At 47.2% G+C, this 22,309-nt stretch overlaps 1 protein-coding gene across 1 annotated transcript in view; it reads right to left on the reverse strand.

Annotated features, from left to right (window-relative positions):
- Positions 1–13,776: 13,776 nt before the first annotated feature.
- Positions 13,777–22,309, reverse strand: part of Mcoln2 (mucolipin 2) — a 47,155-nt gene continuing 38,622 nt past the window's right edge. Inside the window, exons 12-14 of the mRNA XM_032896549.1 lie at positions 17,895–18,101; positions 16,083–16,204; positions 13,777–13,813 (exon numbers count right to left, since the gene is read on the reverse strand). Coding sequence (XP_032752440.1) covers positions 13,777–13,813; positions 16,083–16,204; positions 17,895–18,101 — 366 coding nt within the window. The remainder of the gene's footprint in view (positions 13,814–16,082; positions 16,205–17,894; positions 18,102–22,309) is intronic.

Raw genomic sequence — 22,309 nt, forward strand, 5'->3', positions numbered from 1 at the left:
TGGTTCTATCAGAACTCCTCCTCCATTCATGCTGGAACTTACCCGGTTTCATCTTGTGCAGGTAGCCACAGATGCTGTGAGTCTATGGTTGTGATGGCCATGCTACATCTATAAGACACAGTTCACAGCACACTTTCCAGCTCTCTGGGCCTTCAGAAGGCACATTCTGCTGCATCCATTAGACTCAGAAGATATTTATTTTTTTTTAAAAAGTGAATGTGAAGTTGGGACTGGGGTGTGTTGTGGGGAAGATCTGGGACAGTTGGAGATGGTATTGGGAGTGGATATGGTCACATTTGGTTGTGTACATGTATGAAATCTCAAAGAATAAGTTTAATTTTTTCTTAGCAATAGATTTTTGTAATTCTGGTAAACACGATCCCATTGACTTCACCTTGACTCGCTGCATTTCATCCTTAAATTTTATGTAGGTGATCCTGAGTTCTTGAGGTAGACTGCATGAATCTGAAACAAAACAACTGAAAATGAATAAATGAATTGATTACTTTTTTTTAACAAGACACAGATTGCAATGCTAAGCCAATCATTAGTTTATTGCCTTAGAGAAGTCAGTGGGGAGTTTGTCTAACATGGCTGGATCCTGACCTTAATTTAAGGGGAATGACAAAGTTGAGCCCTGTCTACCTATAACCAGAAGACCACCGAGGGAAACTTGACCTCATGTCAATTAGATGAAGAAAAGGAACATCACAACAAAGAGCTGGAGCATTGGATGGTCACCCTGGGGAGGACATCGATGTGTTTCAGTGAATTTTGTTCAAGATTCGTAGTCTCAAGCTAATCACAGGCAAATACCAACAGCTGGAGATTAAAGTGCCATGTATGTGAACCAACCACTGGTCTTTCCATCTCTCTGCAATGAAAAACAAAAGACTGGGAAGCTATCTTGGGTTAAAGGAGACCAAGAAATAGATACCTAAATCTAGTAGTGACCCTGAGGTGAATTTTGAGCTTAAGGGAAAAAGAAAGTTGTACAGAGAACTATCGGGGCAAGCAGTAACGTTGGGTGGTAGATTTGGCATGATAAAGGCAAGGGTCAACATTAAAGACCCCGAACCTGACCACTGCTGCCTGACAAGGGATTAATGTCGAGCTTAGGCGAGACACACAGTGTGGAGCATTTAAACCACTCGCTTACAAGTATGGCACTCATGCCATGTCCCTTTCAGTCCAGACACCCTTATGTCAGAGTGCTTGGAAAAGTATATTTTGCAGATTGGAGAGAGAGGCCCTGTGGAACAGGTCTTCTAAAGAAGCATTCACCAGGACGCACGGACAGGAAGTGACGTCATCAGAGATGGAGCACTGCTAGGATTCGTTGCGGTGCTAGTCTCCTGGCTCGCAGCCAGTGGCGAGAAAGAGAAACTGAGTCCAGTTCTCCCGGGTGGAACAGCAATCTTTTTCACTCGCATTTGGTGATTCATTGCTGTTCGTGCCAGAAACATCAACCTAGAGGATGTAGATTTTTATAAGTCTCTTACTAGCGTATACCAATCATCCACAGTAATGGACTTGGGTGTGGCGTTTTCATGTGCGTGTATAATGTATTTTGATCCTATTCGCCCGCCATCATCTTCTCCCCTCTCCTCCAACTCCCACTGATGTGCTCAATTCGTTCTCCTTCACTTCCTCAACCCTCCCAGATTCTTCTTGTTATTGTTTTTCTGTGAACCATCAAACTTCATTACAGTTCCTTACAGAAGTGTGGACAACTTATCAGTCGCGACACCATTGAAGAAAATGTCACCTCTCCAGAACCTTAAACTGGCATGAATCTTCAGGAGAGGGGCAAGCTTTGGGCCATCTGCCGCCCCAACCCCCAGCAGCAATGTTGTTTTTGTTTTTGTTTTTAAGGAGCGAGATCTAATTGTGTGCATTCTGGCTGTTGATCCATTAGTCAGAACTGACGGGATGGTTTATTTTGAAGGGTTGGGAGGGGTGGTTTGCCTATCCACATAAGATGTAAACCATCTCAGGGAGTAGATACTGAGCTAGTAAGGACGCTGTGGGCATCAGAGAGTGTTTTCTGCTTCTCACAGTCCCTATGCTAAATCAGCCTTACTTCTTCAAGTCTTATCTCAGTTTGCCCTCCCGAATGTCCCTTCTCCTGGACATTCCATTGACCTGAGAACACTGTGGCTCTCCAGACGGGCTGTCTGAGTCTCACCCAGCCCCAGCAGTGACCCCTGTGTGAACCTGAACGCATTGCTGGGACTCTCTGTCCTCTCAGTTTTATTATCTGTGTCCTACAGATAAGGATTCCAAGACCCAGAGGAACCTCGCAACATGACTAAATCACCAAGCACCTTAGGCTGGGAGCTTCTGAGGGCCCTTTACTCCCTCTCAGAGGTGAGAAATGATCTGCTACCATCAGCACCTGCAGCGTCTGAGCTCAAAGCCTTAACAAGTTGTTGTTTGAAAACAGAAGTCCTACTTTCCACAAAGCAAGCTCCACTGTTCTGCCATTCCGTTACAATGAAGCCTCTCCCCACAGAGGCAGAAAGCAGAAAGGGAAGGAAGAAGATGGCTTGGGTGTCAGAACCCTCAATTTGAAAACACCCTTTCCTACCTCCGTGGTCTCGCCCCGTTAAAATGGAAATTTTGCTGGGTATGTATGCATAGGTAGGTTAAAGGTCAACATGCAGTGCCTTCCTTTATTAAGGATCACCTGCGTTTTTTGAACAGACTCTCACGGAGCCTTGAGCTTACCGATTGGTTAGAGCATCTAGCCAGAGAGACCAGGTGTCTTCCTGTTTCCACTGTTGACACCACCACCACCGTCAGCGATATTGTTACAGAGACACTGCCACCAGTGGTGGTCTCGGACATTTTGATACTTCTTGTGCTTGGTAGGTCAAATAGCAATAAAACATGTAGGTGGTGGTAAGTCAGTCACACATAGCATATAAAAATGTATGCTACCAGAGCTTGGTGGTACACACCTGTCATCCCAGAACTTAGAGGCTGAGTCCAGAGATTGGCGTGAGTTTGAGACTTGCCTGAGCTATGAGTTCCAAGCCAACCTGAGCTACAGAATATGCCTTGTCTCAAACAATAAAATAAAATAAAACTAAAGGGCTTGTTCCTGCCTCTCTCCAGGAACCCTTATATGGCATATGAATGAGAAACAGTAACTGTTGTTTTCCCCTGCCAGGCAGAAGCAAGGACGCTGAGGCAGTTGAAATGTTTCAATGTTTGAGTTACTTTCCCCTGCTGTCCTTTTAAAGTTTTGTTTCCACTCCCAATTTTATGAAGGTTTTGTTGTTCCCCTTCACTTTACATAGTCAGTTCTATCTAGTTTTTAAAATCCTCTCTTGTAATCTTGAACCCAGGAAGTCCTTCCTGATTCCCAGGGTCAGATCCTTTTTCATCCCTGTATTTCTCTCTCTCTCTCTCTCTCTCTCTCTCTCTCTCTCTCTCTCTCTCTCTCTCTCATCTCTCATCTCTCATCTCTCATCTCTCATCTCTTTTCCCCCTCACATTGCATTCTGTAACCCATCCGGGATGTTTGTGGCTAAAGGTTCTAAGTGCAGAGTCATCTGAATACCCAGGCCTCCTTGTTATGCAGCTCCGGACACTAGCTCAGGCCACTTCTGGGCCAGTGCACTGTCTTCTCAGCTGACCACTGTGAAATGGACTATTACGCCTGGGGGAGGGGGAGAGTCATAATGTGTATCTGTGGGGTTTGTCCTACGTTGTTCATTGTGTGTGGGAACATGTGCATGAGCTACTCATACAGCACATGTGCCTGTTCATATGTGTATGGGCACATGTGCATGTACATACACGTTCATGCATATCTGTATGTGCCAGAGGTGGAGATGGTGTCTTTGTTTATCTAAACTATTTTTTGAGACAGTGTCTGACACTGAAGCTGGATCTCACTGACTTGGCTGGGCTGGCTGGCCAGAGACTCTAGGGGTCATCTCCACGTTCATGGTGCTGGGATCACAGGTATATCGTTGAATATTTTAGTGCATGCTGAAGATATGAACTCAGTCTTTACTCCTGCGGGGCAAGCAGGAATGGCTCACCAGCCTCTGGTTGCTTCGTATTTAGTGCAGAAAGTAAATGTGGTTCCTTCGTCTTGTTCAAGTGTGGACATGTTAACAGAGTATCTAAAACCTAAAGGTCAAGGCCTCCTTTAAGGTCTAAAGAAAAGGAAGTGGTGAGAATGTCACCACTCTATCAGCTACCCCATACCCCAACATCCCTTATCAGCCTGAGGCCGCATCTCCCTGTGCTTATCTTTTCCAAAGTCCTGTGGAACCATTTGTGCAAGAAGACAAAGATCTATTCGAGAAATCGGTGCAAGTACACGCACCCCGCACCCCTTCATTTATTCATTCCTCCGTGGCCTTAAAAGCTTTTCCAGGAACTTGACCTTTGAAAGAAAAGATATAGGATGAAGTCTGTCACTTAGGCTGGTGGGGACTGTGAGAGGAGAGACTTGGGTTAAGGGAAAGAGGAGGATGTGGTTGCTAGACCCAGTGACTCCCCACTGGAGAAAACCGATTTCGCTCTCCCAGAAGGTATCAATTGCAAATAACTTCTTGGTTAGCAGTGGGATCCCACCGTTGTCTTCCCCTTCTCTTGCTGGAATTTGGTGTGGTTTAAACCAGTGCAGGTCCTGTGCTTGCTGTCATGGCCGCTGGGAGTTCCTGTGTGCATCAGTCCTTTTGTACCTGGAAGACGCTGCTTCCTTGGGGTCACCCACTACCTCCAGCTCTGATCTCTCAGTCCCTTCCCTCACTTTCCCCTCCTACACCAGCCCCATGGAGGCCTTGTCTTGGAACAGTCTCCCTCAAGCAAACACAGTCAGATAAAAAAATCTTTGCAGTCCTGGCCTCAAAGCTCCACGGTGGGCACATGAAGTGAGTGGGTCTGGAGGGTGAGGAAGGGGAGCGGCAGGGAGGGGACAAGGAGAGGTCACAGTGCACTTGGCCAAGGAGAGGCAGGGAGAGGACAAGGTCAGAGCTTGGCCAATGAGAGGCAGGGAAGGAGCAAGAAGAGGTCACAGCATGCTTGGCCAATGAGAGGTAGGGAAGAGGCAAGGAGAGGTCATAGCTTGGCCAATGAGAAGCAGGGAGAGGACAAGGAGCGACCACAGCCTGCTTGGCCAATGGTAACATCTAGACTCAGGAAATCAGGTGACTCTGTCAGTGAGAAGACACACCTCCTGTCACCTTTGTAAACATCGGGGAGCTCCAGGGTGTGTGAGTGTTGGACGGTAGGGAGGAGGGTGAAGCAGAAAGAAAGCCATGTGAGCTGCTTCTCCTCAACCCTCTCCAGGAAGAGAACTAGTCCTCTGCCAGAAACACACGCAGCCTATCTGTCCTCAGTCTGAGAAGTCACAGAAGGAGACCTTCCCTTCCAGGGGAGCAGCCTGAGGGCACACGACAACAGAAAAGCCTTCTGAGGAAGAAAAGCAGCATTGTACAGGGAGGTTTTAAAAAGGAAAGGGAAAAAGGAGAAGAGAAGAGGGGGAGAAGAAGGAAGAAAGAAAAGAGGGAGGGAGGGAGGGAAGGAAGGAAGGAAAGAAAGAACCCTGTTCTTATGCAGTTTTCTACTGTGCTTGTCACTGTGCTTAATAACAGGCTCCCTCTCACTCTGTATCTCTCTGATCTCTGTCTATCTGTCTGTCTGTTTCTGTCTGTCTCTGTGTCTCTGTGTCTGTCTCTCTCTGTCTTTCTCTGTCTTTGTCTCTCTCTGTGTGTCTCTGTGTGTGTGTGTCTCTCTCTCTGGTCTCTGTCTGTCTCTCTGTTTCTCTCTCTCTCTCTCTCTCTCTCTCTCTCTCTCTCTCTCTCTCTCTCTCTCTCTCTCTCATAGCTGAAATAGTAGACACAGGCTTCCGTGCCCATCTCTTTGTACGCTAAGTCGTTGAGTCACTTGGCTCTCAAGTCTCTTATGGTTCACAAAGTCCTATGCCCTTGCCCGGCCACTTTTCCAGTCTTGTCTTCTACAATTTTCCCTAATGCCTGGTCTTTATCCTGTTCTAACATGTACATTTTCTAATTCACTAAGTTCTGTTTCAGAGGTCAAGCTTTTCTCATTCTGTTCCCTTAACTGCCAAAAAGGGGTGTCCCTGCGCCTCACCTCTCAGCTTCTCTAGACACCCCCCCCCATTTTACACTTCAGGGAGGCAGAGGCATGGTCTCTCTGCTCTCCTGGGGCAGCTTGGCTAGGTCTTGTGCCTGAGCACCAACCACCCTTGCCCTCCTAGACCCCGACTCAGCTCAACAGGACATTGATCTTGTCACCCGTTCCTTGCAGCCTCGGCTCATAGCACAGTCCTAGAATTTAACATGTTAAGTGTTGAAGAATTCATGATTCTTTTATTTCTTTTCTTTTATGGATATTTTCTCTATTTACATTTCAAATGTTATCCCCTTTCCTGGTTTCCCCTCTGGAAACCCCCTATTCCATCTCCCCCTCCACCCACCCACTCCCTCCTGCCTCCCTGCCCTGGCATTCCCCTACACTGAAGCATTGAGCCTCCACAGGACCAAGGGAGGGCCTCTCCTCTCATTGATGTCAGACAAGGCCATCCTCTGCTACACATGCAGCTGGAGCCATGGGTCCCTCCATGAGTACTATTTGGTTGGTAATTTAGTCTCTGGGACCTCTGGGGGGTCTGGTTGGGTGACATTGTTGTTCTTCCTATGGGGTTGCAAACCCCTTCAGCTCCTTTAGTCCTTTCTCTAACTCCTCCATTGGGGACCCCATTCTCAGTCCAATGGTTGTCTGTGAGCATCCACCTCTGTATTTGTCAGGCTCTGGCAGAGCCTCTCAGGAGACAGCTATACCAGGCTCCTGTCAGCAAGCACCTCTTGGCATCCCCCATAGTGACTAGTTTTGGTGACTGCATGTGGGATGGATCCCCATAGGTGGCAGTCTCTGGATGACCTTTCCTTCTTAATGGTATCACCATTTTCCTGCCCACACCATGTAATTATCTAGTGTTTTCCAAAATTAATAACGCTTCCTTCTCCCTCCCCTTCCTGCCACTTAGGAAAGACCCATGCTTGTTAGCCAAAGTCTATCTTTAAATCTCACAGTGGGAGGAGATTAAATATTGATAGCAGCACTCTGATGTCCTCCCGAAAGGCAAACCAAGAGGCAGGACCGAGGCGCTGCCCTGTCATCGGGGAAAGTACGGGCAGCGTAACCCATGCACAGGGAAGGGTCCAACGCGTTATGAATGCTCTCCCCCCGAATCCCAGTGTGTTGTGCTCACAGGGAAGACATAAATTCACTTTGTCAGAGCAAACATTTCTCCTGGGGGACATCAGCTCAACCTGGAGGCGAGAGTAATGGCCGCAGCCCACAGGCAACAGGGGATGGGTAATTCACTGCTGCTGCTGCGTAATTAGTGCTGCTGGGGGGAGGAAGGGAGGCCTTCATTTAAAATTCCCTTTAAACCATATGTATCATGGCTCAGGGGATAATTTATGTATCATTAGAAAGTAGAAAACATATATCACACTAATAAATTGTCTCCCCCATTCACCGCAAACAACAGCTCCCCAGGGTCTTTAAGGAGTCAGGCCTCTGCTGTCCTTATGATGCAAGGGTGTGACAGGGCCCACGCTCTCACTTCCACCCTAGCTCACTGGCAGGGACTGGCAGCACAGGAAACACTGCCCGTAGCTTTTCGCACTGTTGTTTGTGGCTGTGTTTGCCGTCAGGAGTCCCATGCAGAACAGCCACTAGATGTATTGTTTCTCTAACAGCTTAAGAGTTTATTTGGGGATTTAGTTTAGCTCTTCCAGAGCTGATGCAACCTTTTCTCTAAGAGAGGGGCCTGTTCAGCCATACCACTAGCCCTTCCAATCAAACGTGGCTACAGGGGTACTGGAGAGAAGGCCATCGGGGCTGTGTGGGTCCCCAACGTCTCCAACGTCTCCATTCACTGCATAAACTTTAATGTCACATGGGAGGAGTTCAGAAGTCAAACAACCCTCGATTCTCTGCCCGGGGGATGAAATAGAAAGCCTGAAAAAGATCCTCTGCCCTGAAAGGGAGTGGGCCCAGGGCCCAGGGCCCAGGAAAGCATCACACGGCCTAAGAGCACGGGCCCTGGCATCCTCAGCCCTGAGACTGGGCTCCACTGTGGTCAGATAAACAGCAGCCAGACGTACCATATATTGTGAAGACATGAAAGATACTGTAACCCAAGGCCTCTTTGTTATTTATTTATTTATTTATTTATTCATTTATTTATTTATGTATTTAGTCATAATAGTGCCTTGGTTTGGTTTGGTGTTCTTTTTACACAAGGTTCACGTTTCCCAGAACTGCCCGTGTTCAACACGCAGCTGAGGATCGTGACGTTCTGACTCTCCCAACTCCATCTCTCAGAGTGCTAGGATTTGGCGTGTTTTATTTGGTGCCAAGGATCCAAATCAGAACTTCCTACAGGCCGGTCAGGCGCTCTACCAACTGCACTGCCTTGCTGACCTCTACCCGTAAGAGTACATGAGCAAGCAGCACCGTAAGAAGACACGGAGGGAACCTGAAAACACCCGTGAGTGCAAAAGACCAATCAGAAAGGGCAGTAAGCCATAGGGGTCCAACGAGATGGCAGACAGGAAGGAGAAAAAGAACAGAGACAGTGGGAAGATCGATTGGCAGTCGGCAAGGGCTTGGCAGAAACGGGGAGAAGGGGCCAAGCACAGCAGGCGTTGTTCGGGGCAGGGAGAGTTCATGAATGTTCAGTAGCGTTGAACATCACATATTCGTGGGAGCCCCGAGAACACACATCATCAGGGGTGAGACCTAAGGCCACAATGGGCCGTACGTGATGTGCACATCCAGGTTCACAGATGGGGTTGACAGATGTGCCGCCCATGCCTGGGAAGCTGATGGAGGGAGAGGCCGGGCATCTGTGCAAGTGGAGAGGCCACGGGAATTCTCTTCACTTTCTGTCTTGCTGTGAACCTAAAAGTGCCCTAAAGTCTTGTTGTGTGAGAAATGCAATTCTAACTAACTCCAGCTCGCTCACTGTTATTATAGTTAATAAATTAAAAGTTTCACTCGGTGGGGTACACGCCTGTAATCCTGGCACTCGAGAGGCAGGAGGATTTCTGTGACTCCAAGTCCAGCCTGTGTACACACTCAGTTTTGGGTCAGCCTGATAAGATCCTACCTCCCAAAATCAAGATGACGACAAATAAAGTACAAACCCAGAATTTAATCTCTTCTTAAGATTTTTTCTGCAATATTACAATATCGATAAAATAAATGAAATATTTTTCTTTTATTGATTTTTTTTATTTACATTTCAAATGTTATCCCTTTCCCAGTTTCCTTTCCAGAAACCTCCTATCCCATCTCCCCTCCCCCTGAGGGTGTTCCTCCATGCACCCAACCCCTCCCTCTCATCTCCCTGTCCTGGCATTCCCCTACATTGGGGCAACGAGCCTAAGAAATATTTTTAAGGACGTTTCAAGGGCTCGAGAGATAACCCAGCAGTTAAGAGCATATACTGCTCTTGCAGAAGTTCCTAGTTTGGTTCCCAGCACCCACGTTGCGTGGATCACAAAAGATTGTAAACTCCAGATCCAGAGGTCCAGGGATCCAACATTAGATCTGTGAGAATCCAAACACAGAGATGCGCAGGCCAACACAGTTAATTAAACACATAGGCTTTTAAAATTAAATCGAAATCTAAACATTTAAAAGCGCGCTGTAATCATTAAATCATATCATCAGGATTAGCTACTCCACCTGCAGAGGCCACTGAAAAGTGAACACATGGGTCTCTTGTCCAAAACACAGTAAGAACGTCAAGACTGTTGGGGACAGGCTATTCAGTCAAATGCAGGACCTCTGAGAACATAGAGGTCATGTGAGCACCAAGCTGACTGGAATCACCCATGTTGAGGGCCTGGGAGTCTCAGGAGAGGGAAAGCAGAGGTGCTCGGCACTTCCTGATGCAGCGAATCTCTCCAGTTCCCAGGCTATGGTGCCCAGTCTTTCTTAAGTGGCTGTATACAGAATGCTGCACTTGGGGAAGTCTGCAGGGCCTTCTTCACCCTGCCAAGCAAGAGTGGATTCATGCACGCTCTCCAAATCGTGTGAGATTCTAGATCCTTGGTGGAGAGCACAAAGTTGAAAAGTTCAAATCTGAAGTCAGACGGAGCAAAATAAAACTTGCCAAAGTCACAGATGAAAACAAAAGGTGGAACTGATTAACAATGATGTCCGTCTGTCCAGTATTACCAAGACAAGGAGCTGTCACAGGTGAGGGACTCATAGCCATCGCTAGTGTCAGGAAAGGGCTCTGGCCAACTCTCTAGGGCAGTTCCCAGGCATAGTTTGCTAATGACCTTTGGACTCCTGGTGCTCCATGCCAGAACCAGGCTATTTTCAGGTGAGGGTACTCAGGAATGCTGTTTGCCCTAGATAAGAAGCTGTGCGGCCGCACTTCATGCTCTCAAGGACCCAAGCCTGGGTTTCTGAGGGGTCAGTGCTCCACAGGACCGAGTCAAATGTGAGGAAGAGCTCGCGTGCTAATCTCATCAACTTGATGGGGTTAAGAAGTGCTCAGAACGCTAGTGAGTCACACTTGTGGTGTGACTGGGAGAGCATTTGCTGGAAGGGTGAACTGAGGGCTCCCTGGACGGAAGGCAGCACCGTCTTCCTGGACTGAATTTAGAAGCACAGAGAAAGGGACCATTTCTCCTTTCTCGGCTTCGTGATGGAACCACATGAGAGCAAGCAGCCTCATGTTCCCGCTGCCAGGACGGCCAAGCAGTTCAGGTAGCCATGCCTTGCCTTTCCTGCCATGATGGACCAACTGACTGCATCTTCAACTGTGAGTCAGGACAAACCATTCTGCTTCTTCACTATTTGGTCACACAATGAAAAAAGTAACTCGGAGCTCTGTGTAAGTGCCCCTCCCCTCCTGTATACAACTGGATGCCACGTTGGATGCACTGGGGCTGAGAACGAAAATGTCCCGCATTTTGCTGTTGGGTTAAGTCTGGCTAAGGACACGAGAGCTCCTGATGGAGGAATGGGTTCTGAGACTGTGTGTTCCTCACACGGTCCCTTTGTCATCTCATCTGGACAGCTGGATACACAGAGGCAGGACACTTATGCTGCTCTATCCTAAACACTCCGCAGCCACTTGTGGAGGTCCTAGAGTTGAATTACTCACTGTCCCCAGGCCAGAACCAGAAGTGGGTTTTCGTGCCCCTAAAGTCCTTCCGCAAAACAAAATCCACCAAGACTGTGCAGTTATCACGTAGAAAAATGAAGATCTTCCTGTCTGGACCAGGGGAGTAGATGTGCATGCACATTTGTAAACCAAGCAAGATTGGCGTCCTCAATAATCCCACAGTGGAGCATTGAGAGCCATGCCCCTGCCCATGAACTTTGATTCTTTTAAGTTTCACAATCTCCATTATGCACAGGGAGAAATAGAGACACACTGTGCACGGTCCAAAGAAACTGAGAGAAGATCCCAGACACAATAGCTACAGCAGCAAATGCTTTCTATGTGCACCATTGCATGGGATCTGCTTCTAAACACAGTAGAAGATAGAAGGGACGTGGGTTTAAGGTCCACTCTAGTGCCAGGGTTCATGAGCTCTCAGAGTTCAGTCTCTGTTATTGAGATTTGTCACCATCAGCTCAAGGCAGAACGTGGCTTGTCCAGAGCCCCAAACCTACCGGCTGTGAGGGACTCAAGGGGCCCGCACACTATGCTCACTTCTGCCATTTCAGTCAAGTGGCTTTGGCTGTGTCATTGTAAGCCAAGATGGCGATTTCTACAAGGGGTGGAGATTTCAGAATGCAACTAAAAGGTACAAGGGATTGTACTCCCAGTCACAGTGAAGTACCCACGCTGAGGTCTAAGAGAAGGGAAGAAAGGGTTTGTTCCAGACCTGTCCCTCAGCAGTCACCCTACTACACCTTCAATAACACCGGAAAGAGAACACAGTGAGAAAAGCCGCCGTTGTTCAGAATGACTAAAAGGAAACAATGTTTCCACGGTAACCTTGAAAAATAGTCTTCTTCCTGAAAGCATTTAAGCCAACTGGAACAAAAGGAAACAAAAGGAAACACAAAAGCTGATTTTAAAAAGTAGCTAAGAACCGGTGATACCATCACTAATTTTCTACTCATACGGCAGTCAAAGCTGCAGACTGGAAATTTAGTCTGTTCAGAGCCAACCAGGCTAGCAGTGGCTCAAACATACACCTGATCTGGAACCAAAGAGAGAAGCCTAGAATCTTATTCTGATGCTCTTTAGTTTTAAAACCAAGCCCCGTGACTCTTGAAATATTTTTTTTGTAAAAAACAAAAAGAAACTAAAATTGCATTTTTAACTAAGCACTCTGTATGTAGGCGTGAGCCTTTTTTCTTTAAAAAAGTTGAAGATTGATTTCTATTCCGTGTATGAGTGTTTGAGTTTCGTGGATCCATCTGTTCCATGTTGCAGATGTCAGAAAAAGGCATGTGCTCCCTGGAACTGGAATTATAGGGACATGTGAGCCACAATGTAGATGTTGGGGAACAAAATTCAGATTGTCCCCAAGGACAGCAAAGACAGCCCTAACAGGAAACATCTCCTCAGTTACAGGTCTCATTAACTGCTGAGTTTCTCTGCTTAGGTTTGATGGAAGCTGTGAAGAAGACCAGGGGCAAGGAGCAGGCAGAGAATGAGACAACAGGTCTTGGGGCAGAGACAAAGGCAGGGAAGGGCAGGCAGGAGCTGCTCCGAGATGCTAACTCAGATCTCACTCTGCACCTCGTAACCCCCGATAGTTCAGCTATGACGTAATGATCTTACTCTCTTATCATTAGCACGAATCTTTATTAAATAGCATCCATGGACCAACCCCCATAGCCCCTTCACCACTTGATTAAAAACGACAGCTCTCTGGTGTAGAGAAAGTTAAGAAGGATGATGTGATATGGAACTCTCACTCGGTAGACAGCACATTTTAACACGATAGTAGTACAAGGCAGCATCACGAAAATAAATTTATTCAAGGAAAAAAATCCACATTTCCTTCCATGACAAGGGCAAAGCCCCACCACAGTGGAGCTGACTCATGAAATAGATGGCCACGCCAAGTTTAGGGCCACTCACTCATCACATGCACAGGGCGGGGAAGCTTGCCTGAGGGGGCAGCCAGGCGCTCTCTCATCCCGCTGACTGTGCTAACGGACACTGCATGTCATGCCTGCTGAAGAAGCTCACAGTACAACCAGCCATGATCTGAGTTCTAGATATCTGCCTGCTAGTGTTTGAGTGCGAGCCTTACATGGCTTATCAGTTCTCCAGTTTCAAGTCTTAATTTGGTATTGAAGCCAAATTTAGTTCTATGTGGACCATGAATTAATGACTGTCTTTAAATCTAAGGATCACGTTTTGAAATGAATCTTTTCCTGGCAATAAACATACACCTTGACCAGGGTTTAAATATTGCTTACACACTCAGAAAAGGGAATACTTTTTTTAACCTCTCAACATTATGATGGCACAAATGACCAGACTCCTGCTGAATTTCATTGTCACATGGCCCTCGCATTACCTCCCAGGAGAGGCCTACTCTTCACACTCTGTGTTTATAAAAAGTAACTTTGGTATGTCAGTCCCGTCAACAGCTCACGGACACCCCTCCTTCTGGATCCACAACTTAGTAGGACAACCTTTGAGTGAACTGCTGTTGCCTCTGGGCCTCTCCGCACAACCACAGCATGAAGAGGTGTGGACTTGATGGGCATTAGCCAAGGGCTTTAGTCAACGAGAACCAAGTGGTCATCACTTCCTCTCCTGTAACAGAGAAGGGGATGAAGGAAAAAGAGAACACCGATTTTAGAAGTTTTGTTTGGATAGCCTTGCATCGTTGATGCTGTTGTTGTTGTTATTGTTGCTGTTGTTGTTGTTGTTGTTGCTGTTGTTGTTGTTTTAGACAGGGTCTCATGTATCTCAAACTATGTAGCTAAGGATGACCTTGAATTCCTGATCCCTCTGCTTCCCTTCCTAGAATACAAGCATCGCCACATCTGACATTGACAGGGCTTACTTATTATTCTATTATTCAGATAGGAGGGCCCTGCCCAGTCTAGGCAACTCTTCTACCCCTGAGCTATAGCCCACCTGGACTCCCCAAAATCTTTACAAAAAGACTAGAATACACTCTATTCCAGACACACATAGCTCATGTTAGCAAAATGTGAAAGAGGAAGAAAACTGAGGAAGGGAAATGTACGGACTTTGAGGCATGGATGGAGGCCCCGGAAACAACCCATAAGCAACCATTGTCTCTCAGGACCCTGCTCTATCAGAGCTGATCAGTGGCTACAAGGGCCAGACGCCTTTCTTCATAGCAGAGGTGGTTTGACAACTCATATCTGCCCAGCCAAACCTTTATCTCCAAAGAGCCCTTTCATGTCAGGCTGGGAAGAGGAATCTGAGGCCATGAGGCTCACCCTGTGGCCATCAAGGGGTTGAGAGGAGGCATAGACTCTATGCCTGGGTACCCAGTTGAGGGTGTTTCTAGAGATGTTTATCTGAGAAGGGAGAACTCTGGAAGGTGGGCAGCCCTGACTTGGAGTGAATGAAAGCTGAGAATCAACCTTCGTCATCTTCTGCTTCTTCCCTGTGCCCCTCGTGACCAGCTGCCACATGCTCTGGTCACCGGGCTTTACTTGCTCAGACCCTGAGCTGCTGTAATCCCTTCCTTCCTTAAGTAGTTCACCATCAGGTATTTGTCACGACAGCCAGAAAAGCCATTAATATAATACCGACACGATGCCACGGTGGCCCCAAGAGACCTGCGTTACCCTTCCCACGTCTTAAGAGGCAGCTGTCAATTAAGAAAATTAATTTTCCTTTATCCTGGCATCCACAGCAATAGTTTCATGCTCTGAGAGGATGAAATGCAATTTCGAAAATGTCTCCAAAGACCTCATCTCATATTCACTAGACATTCTTCGGATGTGCTCACTCATCTTGCAAATCTCAAGATGCAGTGTGAGTCGACAGACAGAAAACTCATCACATGAGCCTAAGTAGCTATGATCTCCCAGCTTCCTTTGGGAATTGGATTTATAGAATCCTCAGAAAACAGGGGCAAGGAATACTTGAAAATTTTCCAGCCCTGACCCAAATGAAAACAAATCTGAGTACGTTTGAGAAAACCAAGTCCATGTGACCTTCATTCTGGTCCCCATACAGCTGTGTAGCACACCCTGGTCACTGAGAATCAGGTCGTTTCCCTGCAAGCAATGATGTTGATGTGTGCCTTTAACCAAGAACACTGTGGTGGTTTGAATGAGAATGGTCCCTCTAGGCTCATATATTTGAATACTTAGTCCCTGGTTGGTGGAACTATTTGGGAAGGATTAGGAGGTGTGGCTTGTTAATGTTTTTACTTTGGAGTAAGCTTTGAGGTTCCAAAAGCACGTGCATTCCCAGTTAGCTATCTCTCTGCCTTATGCTTGTAGATCAGAATGGTGAGCCCTCAGCTACTGCTCCAACATCATGCTTGCCTGCCTGCTGCCATGCTCCCGCCATGATGGTCAAGGACTCACCCCCTGAAACTGTAAAAACCCCAATAAACTCTTTTCTGTTATTGTTGTTGCTTTTATCTTGGTGCTTTGTCACAGCAATAGGAAAGTATGTGGGACAGACACCAACAGCTTCCTCTCCCTCATGTGCTATCTGTTCAAGGAGCTGATTTGCTCCACATCCTGGGAAGAAAATGCCTTTGACGTGCCTGGAGGTCCACTTCTAGAACATGCACTCTGACCTCTTCCTTTGTCCTCTTAAGATCCAGTCTCCTGCCTCTGGTCACAGTTCACCTCCCCCTGTGGCTCTCCTAAGATCCCTAACTAAGGGTTTCAGCGATGTCATGGAACTTTCTACAAACACCTTATTGTGTGGAACACTGTTTACAGGAAACTATTTCTCAAACAAATCTGTGTGGGAGGAAAGGCAGATTTCAGAGAGAGAGAGAGAGAGAGAGAGAGAGAGAGAGAGAGAGAGAGAGAGAGTTAAGTTGGGATGACTTCCATCCCACTACAGACACAACACTGACCTCCTCAGACAGCAGAAACAGGGCAGCAAGGCCGACGGCTCCTTCTCGTACCCTTCTTTGCTACCGCTCTCCTTCAGGAATTTCTGCAGATCCGTTTCAGGAAACCCATTCTGCTGGTATTTCTTTAGAGAAGCACACAATGCTGTTGTTACCTCCTGTCTGCAGCATGAGCAATGGTTCTCTTGGTCAACAAAGCAAACCCACCTCTGTGAAATGCAACTCCCCAAGTGCCAGTTCAGATCTAAGGAGTGCCATGAACAATGCAGAGTCAGTCTGTCAGTCCCAGAACAATCTGTCCGTCCCAGAACAGTTAAGTGTGTGTGTGGGTGGCGGGGGGAATGGCAACTGAAAACAATGGAAGGGGAAACTCCAGAAAACAATCCAGGGGAGAGGGAGAAGTGTGCTGAAAAAGAATTGAAAGAAACCATCCAAACCAGAAAGCTAGAGTGTTAATCATGAGACCTGCAGATGTCACTCCACACACTGCCCAACCTAGAATCTTACAGGGGTGTAATCTACATTCTCTGCTTACATGGAAGATGACCACAGAGTGGTGCAGGTGGTAGATTTTCCCTAACAGGAAAACACCCCTAGCATCCCGTCGTGTTTAGTAAGTTCATCCTTCTCAATGTTCAGACTTGCCCCATACAAGGACACTTATGTCAACTTGGACCATGTCAAAGACACAACTTCATGTCAGGAGCCTGCAATACTGTCCCAACACACCTTGCTACGAGGGTCGACTACCACTCATACCCTGAATCTGATCCTCACACACTGACCCCTGAACAGCCTTCTTCTGAGTTTGTACGAGAACGGCTGATCAGAAGGCACTGCCCAAGGATCCACCATGGTTCTGGTCATGAAGTCGTTTGGGTGCTGGTCCTGAAGTAGTTTTCCTAACACCAGCTCCCAAGACAGTGGGCATCCTTGGAGCTGCTGTCCATCAACCACAAAGGCCCAGTCTGAGAGGGCATGCGTGGGATGTACCATCCTTTCCTTCACCGTAACAAAGTGCACACCGCAAGTATATAAGCTCTGTCGCAGTCACGTCTCAGTGGTCAGGGCGGCAATCACCTCCCATCACTAGGAAACCTGTGTCCCAGCCACCCATTCAGGCAGGAGCACCCGTGGGCTCCGAGAACAGCAGTCAGGTTGTTGAGTTTATTAGAAACAGCTTTTCCTGTTCTATCTTTTTCCCAACACCTCCAACCCATACCAGGGGAGCAAGCAAAATGTTTCAAGTACCGTGCTGGCCAGTTCTATGTGGACTGGCGTAGGGGGAGTTACCTAAAGTGAGGGAACCTCAACTGAGAAAATGACTTCACAAGGTCTGGCTGCAGGGCATTTTCTCAATGGTGGATTGACTGATGGGGGTTCCCAGCCCAGTGTGGCTGGTGCCATCCCTAGACTGGTGGCCCTCAGTTCTATAATAAAGCAGGCCGACTAAACCATGACGAGCCAGCCAGTAAGCAGTGCCCCTTCATGGCCTCTGCATCAGCTCCTGCCTCCGGGTTCCTTGCCTGACTTCCTTGGATGATAAGTTCTGATGTGGACATGTAAGCTGAGTAAACCATGTCCCCAACTTGCTTTGGTCATGGTGTCTTCTCATCACAGCAATTGAAACTCTGACTAAGACAAGTGCATATTTAAAATTAGCCACCAGGACAAAAAAGGGGGGTGGTGGTATTTTCTAAAAATTTTTACAAGAAGGACAAAATTGTATTTCAATAAGATTACAGCCTTTTCTGGTGCTCAAATGCACACCGAGTTTATGATGCTTCTCTGCAGCAAACATCGGGCGTGACTTACCTTAATGGTGTGGTACGAATCGGTGATGAGCGCGATGAAAAGACTGAGGACCATGTAGATGAAGAGGCTGATGAAGGAGTACAAGTAGAGACGGCTGAAGAGCCACACCAGGAGGCTCTTCTGCTGGATCTGAGCAAACGTGGCAAACATGTCATCGCCGTTGACCAGAGAAAACAGGCATTCGGCAACGATGTTCAGGTTTTCAAACTGCAAGGGGAAACGTAAAGGAACCCTGAGGCTGAGCCCCAGAGGAAGCTGCAAGGGGCTGCAGGAAGCTGCAGGGAGCAGTGGGGACAGCAGGGAGCTGTGAGGGAGCAGCAGGGAACAGCAGGGGGCAGCAGGGGGCAGCAGGGGGCAGCAGGGGGCAGCAGGGAGCTTGTTTCCTTTGAGCTGTTCCTGTCTTTAGAAGAACTATGATGTCTCTATACTACAGCCAGCAACATTTGGAAATGGTTGAGACTCAACACAACATAAGATTTTTCTAAAGGCTATGCCAGAGACTTCCCAACCATATGATGAGAGCATTTTCCCAGGTACTTCCCACCCCCAAAGACAGGCCACCGCTAAGACAGATCTCAAGGCCTGTGTCCGAGTTGGGGTGAGACATACAGGCTCAATGATACTCCAAACTAGTTCTCAACAAAGGGAGGAAAAGGTTGTATTCAGTGACTACGGGAAATTGTGATTCTGAGACATAGCAATGTGATGAGAGACATCTGTGCTGAATTGCCCAGTGCCTTATTGAGACTGGAGCATACAGCAGGTTCGGTCCAGCTCACAAGCAGACTTGAGTGACATCTCAGCCATGGGAGCAATGGGATTTGACACATACGTCTTTAAAAACTAAAAGCATGTTGGAGTTCTCCTATAGCAGGATAGCCCAAGGGCAGATGCCAGTCAGAAGTGACATCAGGAGTCCAAGTGAGGCAGAAAGTCCTAGACAGAAAAAAAAAAAAAAAAAAAGAGAGACTCTGGAGAAAGTATATCTTCATGAAGGCTACGAGGGGTCCTGCGATGGTTAATCCTTATTGTTGACTTGAGCTGCTCCAGAACTACACAGAATCCTGCCACGTCCCTGGCAGGTGTCTGAGGAATTTCTAGTTAAACTTAAGTGGAAAGATACACCCTATATGTAGGTAGCAACATTTCCTGTGCTGACTAATATCCCAGGCTTATTAAAAAGGAAAGAGAGAGCTGAGCACCAGCATCTGTCTCTGTCTGCTTCCTGACTGTGGATGCCATGTGACCAGCGACCTCATGGTCTCACCATGATGGCGTCCCCAGCATGGCGGGATGTACCTCAAACTGTAAGCCAAAGCAAATCCTTCCTTTAGTTTCTTTCGTTAGCTATTCTGTGGCTGCCACGAGAAAAATTACTATCCATAGGCTACTAATTGGCATTTTAGATACAATGTATCTGAGGCACCAGGTGGGAACTGGGACATTACGATACTGTGTGTCAGCACTGGCCCAATGCTGACACACAGTATCGCTAGACCCCACAGTCAGTCATCCTGGCTCTGGAGAGTCATCAAACTGCCTCCATCCCCACTCAAACCAACTGTATGCCATTAATAAACAATGGATCTTTGGAGCCAGGGGTTTAGGCAGTAGATGACTATGAATAGATGCTTAGATAAGCATCTGGGATGTTGTCATGGGGGAGGAGGGAGCTGCTGTCACATTACAGGTAACAAAGTGAACCTCTCTTTTCCCTATCCAAGAAAAGGGCTCTGCTTCTAAATTCCTCTGTTCCTCTAACTGAATTCAACCTCCACCCAACAGAAACATCTACACCAACATGACTGAGAATATCAAGTCTATGCTGGCACGGCCAGTCGTCTCCCCACTCTTTGGTCCTCCAAAACCCCAGTGCTTTGTGATGTGAGCCACTCTCTCTCTTCCTTTCTGATGTCATTACAGAAACTTGTGTGTGTGTATGTGTGTGTGTTGGGGAGGGTCTTTGGCATGCTGGTCTCTTTACCTTGCAATCCAAACTGAAACAAGCCTAAGTCTCACAAAGACAGCTTTAAAGCCATTTCTCTTGTGTATGGCCATAAAACTGAAAACAGGAACACAGAAGGTTCCAATAAGTCCTTCTTCCATGTCACCTCGTGGTTGCCTCTTGTCGATATTAATATCTTCCCATCGTACATTTCCCTGGTAGAATCTGGTCTCTTCCTCTCACGTATTCTTCCTTTCCCTCTGCATCAAAGTCAACATTCAAGAGCTAAGTTAATGTCTACTTGGGAATAAGATGCTCTGTCAGCTGCAGCTCTTGCTATATTATCAGCCAGAGCACTGAAGAACAACGTGGTAGGGCTGTCTTTTAACTGCCCCCAAATGCATTTCTACACCTCAGCTGCAGAGCGAATGTTACATCGTATACTTGTCTTAGCACTAGATGGAGCAGGGCCAGATACGGGTAGGAGAAAATGTTCCAAACAGTGATCACTCTCAAGCCCTGGAAAAGTCAGCTCTGCAGAATGGGACTAACATTGCTTTCCTTGGAGTCTTGCAGGAAGCATCCAGTTGAGCAGCTCTCTTAACATCAAGTATACAGACCACTTAACAGACAGGAAGTTCTGTCATATCCCTTGCTATCGCCAGCTTGAGACAATAATAAGGCTAAAGTTGACTTCTCTGGATGCCAGTGAAATTCTAACAGCATCGTGGAGCTCATCGGTTCTTTCATTCCAAGGCCTCTAACACTTTGTGCTTCCTGTTTCAGAAATTCAGATAGCTCGATGGTCAGTACCTATCAGATCTATGCCTTAGCTCCCTATGCAAGCACGCTCAGTATAGACACAGTGCCCGCTCAACCTTAACGTATGCATAGCCATTATACCTCTCCCTCCTGTGTACAAATCAGACCTAGTCTAGCCCACCAGATTATAGCAAAGACCTAATAAAGTAACTATTGCATACTGGGTCGTTTTTCTACCACAAGAATAGACTACAATGAAAGTTGTTTTACTGGTCAAAATCTAACACACGAGCATAAGAGAAGCCAATGAGCAGGTGCTAAAATGTCTTCAGTTGGACAGCACATGGGCTAGCCCTTAGGCACAGCAAGACCCTGTGTCCAGCTGGTTTTCTTGTCATTATGAACAAATACCTAGCAAGGAAGGAGGATTTATCTTCCTCACAGGTTATTTTTTGGTGGGGGATGGGTCAGATATACAATTTATCATGTCAGGAAGGTGGGGCAGTGGAAGTGTTCGACAGCCACCTGCTTGCATCTCAGTGGGAGAAGAACCAGCATCAGGGCTTCTCCTGGAGCACTTCTTTTTCCCCTTTATATTCATTCCAGACTCTGAGCCCTTATGTGGTGCCACTGACATCCAGGATGAGTCCTCTGTTAGAACTTTCTGGAAATGCCCAAATGTTAATGCCTATGGATGTGTCTCTGAAGTGACGCTCCGTCTGGGCAGGTTAGCTCTCACACCCTGAAAGGTAGACCAACTGGCTCTCGCCGGCAAAGTCGATGAACACTTGACACGTTCCAGGCACCAGGGTGGGCACCAAAAACAAGATGAGGAATGAACCACCGTCTCTGCTTTCTAGGAACTCCGCTGTGTGCACAGAGACTGCTCATAAACAGCCAATGGGCAGTTCCATTAAAAAGTCCTGGTGGTTGTATGAAATCACAGAACAGAACAAGCATTTATGTCACAAATGATGCTTGTAGGTGAGCCAAAAGACCTCTCGCTTAAATGCAGATACAGCCTGCAATCGCTTAGGTCCAAATGACTTCAGATATGGTTGGAAGGCAGGTAGCGAGACTCTCTTTGGATAGGTAGAATGTTTTAGCTGGATCACCATGAATAAGCAAAGTGTCTGGGCAAGAGTGGACGCCTTGGAAATCTCACAACCTTGGCCGTGGCTTCAGCAAAGCGCAATGGTTTATCGGTGGCTTGTTCCTCTTATTTGTAAAGTGGAGATAATATAAAACTATTATTCATGCATCACAGTAAAAAAAAAAGTCCCCTGGAGACAGGAAATGTAAAAGCCACATTAGAGAGGTGCTTAATAATTCAGAGTGCGGTGTGGAAGCTGATCGGCCGCCTTTAGCTCCCTGGGTCTAGGCGTTTACAAGGAGCATGTGCCAAAGCCCATTAGTGCTGGAAATGGGCATCGATGTGACACTTGGGTTCCTGGGGCTGAAGTCAGATGTGTAACAGGAAGGCAGGAAGCTAAAGAGTCTGGTGCTTGGGCTCCAGTCGGTCGCGGCAAGTAAGAATTTCCCCGACACCTTCCCTTTGGAGTCTTTCGTTTGCTCGTTTGATTTAAGTGGTGAAATGGCTTTCACAGGCAAGGCTGCTGTGATTTGAAAAGTGCTAATGAACGCTGGTCTCGATGCTGCTCAGCTGTTCTTGATATCAGCGTGTGATAACTGAGGCTGGCAGGCCGGG

The sequence above is a fragment of the Rattus rattus genome, chromosome 3 (genome assembly GCF_011064425.1).
Source record: "Rattus rattus isolate New Zealand chromosome 3, Rrattus_CSIRO_v1, whole genome shotgun sequence".
Classification (NCBI taxonomy): Eukaryota; Metazoa; Chordata; class Mammalia; order Rodentia; family Muridae; genus Rattus; species Rattus rattus.